The sequence below is a fragment of the Rhopalosiphum padi genome, chromosome 4 (assembly GCF_020882245.1).
Source record: "Rhopalosiphum padi isolate XX-2018 chromosome 4, ASM2088224v1, whole genome shotgun sequence".
In the NCBI taxonomy this organism is placed as follows: Eukaryota; Metazoa; Arthropoda; class Insecta; order Hemiptera; family Aphididae; genus Rhopalosiphum; species Rhopalosiphum padi.
Genome location: NC_083600.1, coordinates 49,142,992 through 49,157,030, shown reverse-complemented (window position 1 = coordinate 49,157,030; position 14,039 = coordinate 49,142,992). Strand labels below are relative to the sequence as shown.

Genomic DNA, 14,039 nt, shown 5'->3' with positions numbered 1-14,039 from the left:
ATAATTTTAATCATATAGACATAAATGTAAAATCTACCAATGTAAACATCACTTCCAATATAAAATTTCCACCAAAAATATCATATCTAAGCAAGAAAAAAAACGATTTCTCAAATTAAGTCGATCTTCCTGTCACCTTCTAAACGCCGACACTTTAACCCATAAAATGGTGCACTTTCTAACAATTTTTAAGCAAATGTATTCTACGAACTACTATCATATATGAAAAAACTGTATGCACTCTATAACAATGCTAAGTAGACCAAGTAATATTCTCCACTAGTTCTCAATTCTTCTATGGAGTTTCAAGACATTAAATGAAACCACTTTTAATCTGACTTTATTATTAATAAATCATAATTTGAAGCAATTTTAATGAATGCCTTCTTCACTCGAGTTTTCATATCAAGTTAAAATTTTATTATTGTAAATAAATAACTGCGCTAATAAAGAATATAACATTGAAGATAAAGTAATTTATAATACATTATTAATCTTTTTAGTAATTTTTACAGAATTTCTCTACTTTGTTAATTATTTGCTTATTAAAGACACATTGATATCATAACGTTATGGTGAGAGCATAATATTAATATATTAATTTCTTATGTCTTATTTTATATTACAAACAGCCATATTAATCTCGTATTTTGGAACTAATCAAAAAAAGTAAATAGGAAAATAATAATTATTCACGAAAAGATGGAAAATTGTTGTTATTAAATATGGAAATTATTACCTAATTTATGCCTTTGTTTTAGAAATAACTGATGGTTAGATGTGTTTTTAATACATATTTTATAAAAATGTTTTTATTCTTTTTAAAATTTTATAAATTATATAATGTTAATGATTTAAATACGATTTAAATTGATTCGTATACAAATCACTTTACCGCGGCAACAAACATTGACGAGTAAAACACATTTATAAATGGTAGAAGTATTGATCAAACTTCAATATATTGAATAATTAATAATTATACTTTTAATTTTAAGTAATAAACTAGTTTTTGATATAATAAGTTTATTAAACACCATGAGCAACAGTTTAATAAAAGCAAATACTTTAATGGCTCTTGGTGAATACAACAGTGCTATAAAATATTTCAAAGCATATATGGACGAAGAACCACATATTCCATTAAGCAAAGAAGTATTACAAGTATTATCGAAAGCCTACAACAAGTTGTCGAATGATAATCGTTATTATATACGTGAGCTAGAAGCATACTTGGAATCACTCCAAGGCGGCAATCAAGAACGTATCGAAGCCATCACCTCGTTGTTGGATGAGACTAGAAACGATTTAATTGCCATTTGTACCGAAGTTGTTAACATTATAGATAATAATTTAATCAAAAACATGAATGAAACACGAGAAAGAGTGTTGATTTATAACATGAAAGGCGTTTACTATCGGTAAATTCAGTTAGTTTTTGATATTAAATTTTACTTAGGTTATAGGTATTTGTAGTACCTAATTTAATAATTTAGATATTTGATGATTAATATGATTTTAATTCCATTGTGTTTCACGTTTAAATACTTACTAAGTCCTACAGACATAGTAATTTTGTAAAAAAAAAAAATGTATAAAACATCCCTTTAAATAATAAAAAGTCATATGAAACAAACGTTTTCAAAATTAAAAATCTATTGACCGATTAAATTTGTGTTGTATAATATATTTATAATGTGTAATATCATCTATAGATAATCCAGTTTTTAGGTCTGTGCAGTATTAAGAATATAAAATGTAATACAAATATATTTTCATCGCTCATCCGTGTTATTAGATAGTTATTTTATAACCATTTAAACGCGTTTGTAGAAAGTCATACTAGAATAGTTAAAAAGTATTTATGCTTAAAATGTACGTATACAATATAATACTCATTCGTTTTTAAATGTATTTACAAATTTTACATAATATTATTTCATACTACCTATATTATAATATATCTAAATTTTAGGTACATGTGGGAAATAAATAAAAGCGATGCAATTTGCAAGAAAGCGACTAAAGCATATCAAGAAGCTATGAGTATATGCCAATGGAATTTTGAACCAACAGACCCATACTTATTGCAAGTCGCATTAAATTTCACGACACACCTGAACAATGCTAATAATACCGAACAGGCTATAAGTATTTTAAGAATAGTTATTCAAAACACACACACAGAGGATCTTCAAAATTATGACTTCCTTAAAAAATCATATGTTGAGTTAATTTTGAAATACTTAAATGAAACTTTAATTCGATTTCAGAATATTTTTAACAAAAAACTAATACGAATAATTGAACTAATAGAAGAATCTGAAAATAATAATCGTCTTCCTCTTCAGGAAGACGATATTTTTGTAATGAATGTGATTACATTGGACAATGCAATCACAAGACGACTGGGCTGATATTGTTTCACTGTTTTAAAAAAAATTTTTTTTTTTTAATTCCTACTTGTATCAACAATATTTAAGTTAATAACCTACTTTTATCATAACGGCGAAATGATAAATTAATTGAATATTTATTTTCCAATAGGGTATTTAGTAGAACCGCTATTAACCATGTATACTTTTGAAAATAAACTATGTAATGTATGTATTAATATCGGGAAATTATTATTTAATGTTTCTTAAAAGTTATTTTTAATTTTTATAATTAGTTTTAATTTTTAATATGGCATTTTAACTTCAAGGTATATTAAAAGCTCAATTGAAAATGTTGGTACTTTATTAAAATCATGTATGAAGATTTGAAATAATTTAAAATACTACTACTAGAAAAAAAAATTATAACTTATACAATTATAAAATTAATCGTAAATATTAACTGTTGGAAATATATAGCATTGCGTATTGTGGTGATTTATCTTATTCTTTTTCATTTTTCCATTTAACCACTACAGAAAAATATGAAACACGGCGGTCACCTATACAATAATGGTGTTCTTAACGTTCATAAAAAACAAACTTATTAAAAAACTAATTATAAAAAGGATGATTAAATATATCTGTGTAATCCATGAAACAGTACATTTTAACAATTTACCGTACATAGTTAAATTAAAATTAAAATGCTTATATAAAAAAAAACACCATAATTTTATGAAACAAAGTTGTATTTTAATAATAATGAAGTATAATTGATGTATATTTAACTTTGTTTCTTCTATATGTATATTTTTTTAAATACAGATAAAAAACATCAAATGTTGAACTATTTATAATTTGTATAAGTATGGACTACTCCATATATACTCCATATACTCGTATATGTGGATCATATGTATAATCATTTCGTGAAATATTATGTTTTGTTTATTAATATATTATATCACAATAATTTAATAGCATTATTATAGCCGTTACAATTATAAATAAAATAAGCAGACAAATTTAAAATAATTTTCACCAGCTCATTTCATAACAATAAAAAAATATATATATATAAAAAATAGGAAATATTACACAAAAGCAAAGATTTGTGGTGCTATTTGTATTCGTTTTTCGATCTATAGATTAATTGAAAACTTTTAGAGTACTCCTCTCTCTGAAAAAATGTAACAATAAAAAAAAGAAATAAAATAAACACGTGATTTTTAAATCAATTGTTTCTTTGTTTCAATCAGAAACTTAACAATATTTATTAATAATGTATTCATGGCTGACTTTTAATAAAAACTGAATTTTTTAGCAAAGTGTACACAATTCGAGACGATTGAAAATAAAACTTCTAAAATGTGCACGAATGTATTCTCTATTTTGATGGTATAATAAAACAACATAAACAACAAAAAACAAATTATATATCTTTTGAACCATTGTATTGAACACAATTTTTATGACATTGATTTTAACATTCACTCATAATACAAAAAAAAATATCAACGATAAGCAAAAAGAGGGTACGTAGATCAAAATATAAAATCGAATCAGACCATAAAATAAACGAAATGGCAAGTTTGTAATTCACAAAAACTGTATTTCATTGTTTTCACATATGTTCAATTTTTGTTTCACAAAAATCATTTTTTGTGTACAAGTGCGCGCGTGTGTGTGTGTTATGCAACAAAGATAAACACATTTGTTTGTTAAATGTCTATTACATGGTCGTGTTCGGAATGAAAAAAAAAAGCTATATCTTAGAATAATACTAAAGAAATATTAATAGAAAAATAAAAGCAAAATTGCAGTAAATAGTATTAAACTGATTTAAATTGTATTTTTGTTTTAAGTATGGTAAAAATATCATGTATATTTTGCTAACTTATTAATTTGTTTTAAACTTACACGCAAAAAAAGTTTTTAGTTCTATCAAAATTACATTTTCAGAATTAAATTGTTATTTGTTAGTCATTAAAATACAGAGAAATTTTAAAAATGTTATTGGAAAATATATCACAAAACTTTTTTGATTGGAATTATGGTGCCAACATTTAAAATGTTTTAATTCAATAAGATTTTTTTTTCTTTCGCAAGTCGAAGTTTTATCGTATAGTTGTTATTATGCCATACCACAAGTTTAAACTATAATTTAGAGTTTTTACTTGTTGAAACCTCAAATTAAAATTGTACACGCATTACCTTTAACAGAAAATGAGATTTTCTTCTCGTGAGCTAAGTTGTGGCCAATTTTATGCTGGTGGCTAAAATTCAATTTCAAAAGGTCCTTGTTGTTGTCTTTAAATTGTCCTTGATTGTGTTTTTGCTGTGAATTTTAAATAATAAATGCATTTACAAGAAGAAGCAAATATAAATAAAATTATTTTCCAATGTATCTCGTATATAAAATTAAAAATTTATAAGCCGTTTGCATATAGATACAATTTCCAGTAATATTATTATACCCCATAGCTTGATAAAAATTAGTTCTTATGAACGTTCACTCACGACACGTTCCACTGAAACTAATTCCACTGCCACTGGGTATCTTATATGATATACAGAATTGATGTGTTCTCTTTCTGGATAAAGTATATTAGGTACATCAAATTGTGAAAATAAAAATTGTATCTTCTTTGATTCGGTAAAATATAATACAGTAATTATATAATATTATTTGTTATCTATAATCGTTAAGAATTAAATATTACATTGTGAATATTAAAAAAAAAGATTCCCCAAAAAAGAATGAAATAAATTATCTTATATCTTTATTGAAATCCATGATATTATTAAACCAGTTTTATATGAGATTAAAACAACATTTGTTTTTAATGTGTAATTTTATTAAAGTGAAGGAACAAATACAGTGAATAATATTCCTAGCTTAATTTATCTACATATTTTAAAGACATATAATAGGTTTTAATTATTATATATACAACTATACAAGTAGGTACAAATTTAAAAACAATTCAAATAACTATAAAATTATATTAATTTTATTTAATTAATTGTAAAATATATTACAAAACTTATAATGGTCGAAATTTTAAAAGCTGAAGTTTTAATCACTGTGTTTATTGTGTTGTAATCCATGTTTAAAACTATAAGACTTAGTATAAAGAATAAAGTATAAACTATAATATTATCGTATAGTTTGTAGTTAGAAGTACCTCAAATTTAAGTAATTTACGATTTTTTTTAAATAAAATTAGTACTTTTAATATTTTCGAATTTCATTGAAAAGTTATAGTTGTTATGTTTGAGAAATAAATTTTGAACGCGAAACGACATCGATAATATTATTATAATTTTAAATTTTCAATGCAGATAATATTTCACATCGGTATTAATGGTATTACATAAAAACCAAACAAAAACAATTATTTTTCGTTTCATCGTTATGCCAATTATAATAGGAAGATTGCAGCTTGGCTGTACATTTGAGTATTCTCGTAATCAAATTATAGACAAAAAAATTGTTTTGGAATTGTAATCATAATATAAATTATATGAATAACAAAATATAAAGAACGTATATCTGATTTTATTTAATATTTATTATGATATATCTAATATTGGAGTAAACATTATTTTTCAAATTTGTTTTATATATCATATGTTATATTTCTCAATGTTATCATGGAATTGTAACCACTGTTAAAATGTTTACAATTGACACAAATATACACAATATAGACAACTTAATATTATTTTGTTAAATGTAAAAATAAATATTATAATTATTGGTCACTCATACCATATTACGTTTTGATGATTTTTGATAAACAATTATTATAAAAATGAGCGTTATTTTACAATTACATAAATATATCTGAGCATGTTGTGCGCTGGTAGACAGTAGTATACATTGTAGAGTCTACAATGCGATCATAAGCGAATAAATGATTGAAATGTAATTTGCTAATAATAATATTATTCAGCCTAACCAGGACGATATAATTCAACGACAGTGTTGTAGCTAAATTGCATATCTAAAACGCCGTGTGACCATTATTTCATTATTGATATATCATATTAGAACATAACATGCGATTTATCATAATCATCAGTAAACACTAATGAGATTGGTAGGTACCGATAAAAAAAATGTAATCATATACGTTGAGTATACTAAATTAGGTGTTAGTGGAATTAAGTTGTTCAAGAAAATAATGTTGGTATTCATACAAATGTATGTGTGTGCAATGCGCATGATATTGTTACAAGTAGAAAATATTAATTATCCAGGTACGTATTTAGAAATAAACAACGGTTGTTGTGGAGGGGGAGGGGGTCCTAAAAATTCACCAAATATGTGTGTAATCGTATAAATAAATTAAAAAAAAAAACATATAAATAACCACAGTTTAAAAATGTACGCTTTCTTTAACAAAAGGTACAAATGTTTGTTTTTATATTTCTTTATATTCAGTTTATTAAAAAAAAAAAATAAATTCTTTACATTGTACCTATTACCTACTGCAATACGCTTTAAAATAAAAGTAAATAGTTAAAATTATAATAGCGTATTATGCTTTGGGTGTTTAATAGTAAATGTATTTACAACTTTATTGACAGGGTTTTATCAGTATACGGATGTGCTAGTCCATGCAATCGATCTTCTATTCCATTTAGACCTTAAATAGGTTAAAAACTGTTTGAGTCATGAAAAGGGTATTTTAAATATATACGTTGTCACTGGAACTGTTGCAAATAATAATAAAAGTATTTTAATATTTAGATAAACATTTATTATAGGAAAAAACAATGATTCTAGTGCAGTTTCTTGTACTTGATTGGTTGGTTTATCGTTCCATATTACATTCAAAATTGTATGTTCTCCTTATTAGAACTCGTTTAGAGTATCGGCTGGTAAATCTAATAAAAAAAAAAGCCTCCAAAATCTTGGAAGTATCAGAGTTACAGTACTTCGGTATAATACCATTTAAATTGAATATATTATTGTTTTTTCTTTTTTTTAATCATTATTCCATTTCTGTTATTAAAATATCGAAGTATGAATAATAAACAGAAACAATATAGTACATTTCAAGACTATTCACTTATATTAACATAATATTAAAATTATTACACTTTTTATTTGCCATCCTTGGTACTCGAATTTCATTATCGGATTTTTAATCAAACCTAATAAATTCCAATTCGACCCACCGTGTAGTGCATAGTTTCAATAATATCTGTTTTGAAATTTAGACAATGTTCAATAACTTTTTTTCTAAATATGTCACGTCTTTTAGGAAATACTTTAATATAAAGTTGATAAATTCTTCAACAATTCCAGTTACGTTTTAAATTATACAAATAATATTTATATCGTTTAAGAGTATACTATATCTGTAGTTACTGGTTACTATAATAGTTATTAAAATATATATAATCATTGAGGGACATGGCCCGTTGTGTTCCTCTCCCATAAATAAGCCGCTACAATGATCATTACAGATAGAATAGTTATCCACATTTTTAGCGTCCTTGTATACTCACCATCTATGTGTATGAAATGTATTTATGCATCAATATGACGATACCAATAATCAAAAACAAATTACGGGGAAATGTTCAAATTAATAACAACTTAATAAATATTAATTTATTACGGTGGCCGAGTTTCCTTTATGATTGCCTATATCAGCTCAAAGTATCGGATTTAATTATTCATGTCAAATCGTTCGACTCTTATGAGATGAATTTATTCTATAATCCTCTGTACACAATCCATTTCTACGCACAAAATAGTAGCTACGATAACGATTGCGCTATATCTAAACGTTCACACTTAAGACTTACCGTTTTTCACGATTTGTACGCAATCCCAATTTGCATTCTACGATCGATGTAGTCCCCAAAACAATATTAAGTAACACGTTTTGCTAGACTTTAAGTATCTGAAGATTGACGCGAAAATTTGTTCTAATTTAATTTCGTAATGGATTTTTATGACAATGTTCGAAAACTGAATACTAAAAGAATAAAAAATGTGATTTTTAAGTGTTAACAAATATAAAAATACATATTATGTCAAGTGTTGTACGTGGAATGGTTTTTCGACAATGTACGTATTTTTATTATTTACAAAGTAAAGTATTGTCAAATAGTTTTGTGAAACATACTGGTGGAACTTTATTGTAACTACTATAATTTATAAAAACCATTATAGTTTATGTATAATATATTTAAGGTATAAACAAAATAATAATTTATAAAACAAATATTTACTAAATATTTTTAATGTAAAGCATATCAAGTGTAGATATTTGTAGCAAATATTGTCCATAACTAAAATTAAAAATATTGAATTATGAAATTTCTAATCATAGAATAACGATTAAATATGTTTGCGTTTTTATGACTTTTTTCAAACTTCTAGTTTGAAGCGTTCATAAAAAATAAAAATAATGTGGATTTACGTTTTTTTTTTCATTCAAACAAAAATAGACAGAATAATTTATGCAGAACCTTGTAATACAATTTCAGACTTATAGGTCAAATATAACAATTTTTATCAACATTTAAAGAGAAAAAAGTATATAATTTTAAATAACACAGAAAGAATAATGTTTTTAAATATTTTATAGAAATTTCAAGTAGGTAAGTAGTAAGTATTTGTGATTATTCGTAGTCAAATTACAACAAAATACTTAGAATAAAATATATTTTTTTTTTAAATTAGCATTGTAAATATATTTCCGTTTTTCTTTTAAAAAAGCAAGGAATTTTAATTTGTATACTATTTCCCTCTACACACACACAAAATAAATGTATTAATTAAATCCAATTTAATATCATAACCTTGTAGCATAAACCAAGCTCTCAAAAGATCAAAGTGCATTTATTTGTCTTATAAAAAATAATAAATAAATAAACGTGTGTATGAAAAAAAAATACACAAATCGTTGTAAAACCAATTGTATAAGTATATTTTTTATAGCTTTTCTTAGAGTCTAAAAGGGCGAGGAAGTTCGTAACCTAGTCAAATGATTACAACCTAATTGAGCCACTGAAGCGTTAACACTTATACTGCCAACTTCATATCTTAACGCAATAAGCATCAAATGGAAATTTATATAGTGTTTTGCCCCTGGCCTAGCCTGCCAAACTTCGAAAACTTATGTTAATGTACGATGAAGTCCGTTTTTGAAGTTCGGCAAAGGGTTTACCTTTGAGTGTTTTGGACAGTATCCTAAACAACTGGAATAATGGTAGTCTCGGTGACGTACGTAAGTATGTGATGAGAATGTTAGAGGTGCCAATGTGCTGCCGTGCAGCCAAATCAGATTTACGAAATACCTGACAAACTGCAGCCACGTACGTTATTCGACCGTGATACTAAACTTTTTATATGCTAATTTCATAAAATATGTGCACTATAGTAGGCACGTGTGATATTTTATTTTACTTTACGTGCTCTAAGTAGAACAACATTATTGAACTAATCTTTAAATTTTACCATTGAAACAAGTGCGATTTTCGAATAGAAATGCAAATGCTGATGAGTATTTTATACGTTCTGACCCAGTTGTGCATCTGTGCAATTTTCATTACATTTTCCAACATGTTCAAATATCTATTTGCTTCAACTGCGTAACTGTCATAAAAATAGTACGCAATATCCAAAAACTAATAAACACGTTCTTAAATGTTGTTTTCATATAGGTATACCGATTCGATATGGCTTTGAAGTATCGAAGGACATAATATTATTATAGTTTTCAAATATAACATATTTTGATGACGCGTCATATTTACGATAAATTAGATTTGTAAAATTGTTTTGAATTGAAATTTATTCCTCTATAGGTCAAAGATAATCATGGTTTGATTCAAACATTTTTTAAATATATCAAAATAAATGTAACGAGTTTTTTTTTTTGTAATAACAAAACAAATATAAAAAAACAATTAGGATAAAAAAATATATTCATTAGTCTATAACATCTGTGTTTTCTGTTTAATTATAAAATGTAAATTTAATTCTAGTTTATAAAACTACTAGGTACCTATTTGATGATAAGCTAAAATCAAATATCATACCATTTTTGTTTAATTTATTTTTTTGTTCTTGACCCCTCTGCCAACGACGAGTAAGTAGGTATAATATAATTTGCACCATGCGTCGAAAATGACAATTTGCATAATAATAAGTTCCCAACTGACCAAACTGATACACGTATATTTGTCCGATGTCCAACGAACAATATTATAACGTGTCGTGCACGTATTCGGGATAAATTTTCGGGGGGGGGGAGGGTGAACCCCAAACCCCCTCTGTATACGGGCTTGTAACATGCGACTTGTAATGAGAATAAAAAATTTAAAAGAAGAAAAAGAGCTAGGTGTCAAAGTCGAGGTATACGCACAAGTTGTATTTATAATTCTTATATTCTACTATACCTATACTGTTTTAAGCATGGGCGTAAATAAGGGACTCAAATGCTTTGGGCTTGAGCCCGAAAGATTTCAAGGAAAAAATTATTGAGAGATTCGTTTTAAATCCACTCTATACACACAATTGTATAGGTATATTATATATATTTTAATTATCGTTTATATTTACGTTTGGACGACTTAGTTAATTGTACTCGCACACACACTTACGCTGCTCGTGCGTTTGTTGATATTCGGATGACGATGCATTTCATCAAAGCACTGCGGCAAACCGTTTTTATAGCTATACAAACTACATATCAATTATAGCAGATCATTAACTATTTATAAAACGTTAAAACAAAAATTGACCAACATATTGTTACCTATTATTATAACTACCATCATTGGTACCATTGGTTATAAATATTAACTATAAATTATAAAGTATATTATACATAATTAATTATAATAAAGATTACCTATGCATTAAAATTTATAGTATTAAAATTAAGTGACATATCTCAGGAAGAGCTTAATATGGCTCAGGAAGGAGTAAGCTATACTATTCACACACATAGTTTTAAGTATTCCATTTGTTCAAGTATATACAGGTAGATTTGATAAGCAACAATACTACTTTTCCACCAGTATTGTTTCAATAGAATTTGCATTGTATGATGTTAATATATAAAATTTATTATCTAAGTGAATCAGGAAGAGTTTTAAACAAATGCGAACAATATTAATCGTCATACAAAATAGAATAAATCACTCATGAGATGTGGGAGAATTTGAAAGTTTTATTCTGAAGAGATAATTATATATTTTATACTCATCAGTGTTGAGATATGTTTTCCAAGCGTTTTGATGGTAAATGTAGAGAAATAATAATAATATTAAATTTTATTTATTATGAATTAATTTTTATAATAAAGAAGAGTAAGTACACTGCCAAATGTTTTAAAATGTCATTTTTTCGTACCAATTCTAAAGTAAATTTTGACCATCATATTAACGGTGACAATAACTTGTTGAAATAGATACATGTCATGACCTGAGAATGGTATTCCAGCCTAACTTATTATTAGCACTTAGAAGTCTTGGTTTTATAATTCGTATACGAAAGAATTCAATAATGAAATTTGTCTTATAACTTTATATACCTCACTAGTTAGACCTATTCTTAAATTCTCTTCAGTTCTATGGAATCCTGCGTACATTTAGCTAGTTGAATCGCTATTGAGCGTGTCCAAAGAACATTTTTACGTCTAATTGGATAGGTAACTATAATAGGAAATTGCATGGTCACGTAAATCCATCAGTCACTACGTTTCTATCGTCAATCCAAGCCAGTATTAATTTAGAATCCCTCGCTACTAGACGTAAATCTGTAGATATTCTCTTATGTCCAAATTAATTAATGGCGTTATACCCTGTCCGGATTTATTGCGTTCGTTTAATTTTAATGTTGTCCAATATAATTCGTGGCACCGTCCTACATTTTCAATACCATTTCATCGTACTTCATATGGATACAATAATCCCCTAGATCAGTGGTTCTTAACCGGTGTTCCGTGGACTTGGTACAAGTGTTCCGCCAAAACCTTATAAAATATGTTAAGTATTACGTCATTTGAAAAAGGTTAAGAACCACTGCCCTAGATCGTATTGCTCGAGGATGTAATGAGCTGAGAAATGTACCTACCTAGATATATTGTATACACGCAATTTATGTTTAACAAACTATAAGTTTCCTCAATATTATATGTTGTAATTATCTTTTCCATAAGCAATGTTATTGATTTTAATTTAATTTAATTGTTACTTTATATTCATTATTTAAAATTGTACTTACATTATTATGTTCATATAACCTTGTATTGTAAACATTATTATATCACTGAACTGTGCTCGAGCCTTAAAGGCGTTTATATCGATAAAATAAAATATAAAAAATATGGACAAAATGTAACTGTAAATAAATATGTACATGTGATTATTGATGTGTGCGTGACAAACATTATGGATAGAAAATAAAACAGCCAGACTGAGATACTGAAGGACTAACTGAGGGATAGACCGTCCAGACACTCTAGACCTTTTTTTTTTAAAGAAAAGTGAAAAAAGCTTTTTAAAGGTCACGCACTACTACCGTAAGTATCATATGACCAATAAACTACTGATAGATGTATAGGATTCAGTGAATTTGTGTTTAGTATGAGTATTTTTGATTATTTGTTTATTGAATCTTATTAATGATGTGTGTTAACTAGGTATGCCTACTGTCTTTTTATATTTTTAATATTACCAATTGATTATATATATTACAAACGCAATAAAATTGCTTGTTTGAATAATTGAAATGATTGACAACAGGCGGATATTAAAGGTAATATAATAAAACAATATTATATATTGTAAATAGCACATTACATAGACAACACTTCTAACATCGGTACAGATCAGGGTCATATTACATAATGTACAACACCTTTATGGCTTTTATTCGTTAATTCAATAATCATACAAATTAATCATATATTTTTAGGTTGCTATCAACGATAAACACAGAGTGCATTATCTAAGCTCGAACAAATAAAGAATAAACACAAAATTGTCTTAGTCAATATTGAAATTCAACTACAACTATTATAGATATCATACACAAAAGTAAAGTGACTAAAATCATTAACGGTATAATTACAAGAACAAAACTAAAATATTCCACTGATTTTATTTTTATAAAATAGTATAAATTCAATTCGAGAGCTGAAACACGTAAACAAAAGAAAAAAAAACTGTTGGCGGGATTTTTTAGGTTTTAAATTCATCGGAAATCGCGTTATTCGTAATATTGTTTCTCTGATGTAATTATTGTGGAATCGATAATATTAAGACCATCGGTAAACATTTAATTAAATTCCAGAGAAATGCTGGGGAGTGTAAAAGTGCAAGACAGAATAAGATACAACTCGTGGTATTATAAGGCTTGGGGTTTTTATTTTTTTACTCAGGTTATAAATATCATATAAAAATAACGTAACGTAGAGTAGTAGGTCGCGTGTAGAATAAATTAATACTATAAATTCCATTAAATTGTATTAAATGCGTTTTTATTTTATTTTTTCAATGCTATACAAATAATTGCATTGCTGAACACACGATAAAACGAATCACATGCGTTCCGGAACGCTCGTTTGTTACCCAGGGGATACATTAAATTCGTACACACATCGCAGCTGAGCGTTACGTTAA

The 14,039-nt window shown here is 26.4% G+C and overlaps 1 protein-coding gene across 1 annotated transcript; it reads left to right on the top strand.

Moving 5' to 3' along the window:
• Positions 1–1,038: 1,038 nt before the first annotated feature.
• LOC132930025 (14-3-3 protein gamma-like) lies at positions 1,039–2,417 on the top strand. The gene is made up of 2 exons (XM_060995682.1): positions 1,039–1,421; positions 1,976–2,417. The coding sequence occupies exons 1-2, from the start codon at positions 1,039–1,041 to the stop codon at positions 2,415–2,417; spliced, it is 825 nt and encodes a 274-aa protein (XP_060851665.1).
• The last annotated feature ends 11,622 nt before the right edge of the window (positions 2,418–14,039 follow it).

Coding starts and splice junctions, on each gene's coding strand:
- LOC132930025 (XM_060995682.1), top strand. CDS start 1,039: ATGAGCAACAGTTTAATAAAAGCAAATACTTTAATGGCTCTTGGTGAA. Junction 1,422..1,975: donor ATGAAAGGCGTTTACTATCG/GTAAATTCAGTT, acceptor TCTAAATTTTAG/GTACATGTGGGAAATAAATA.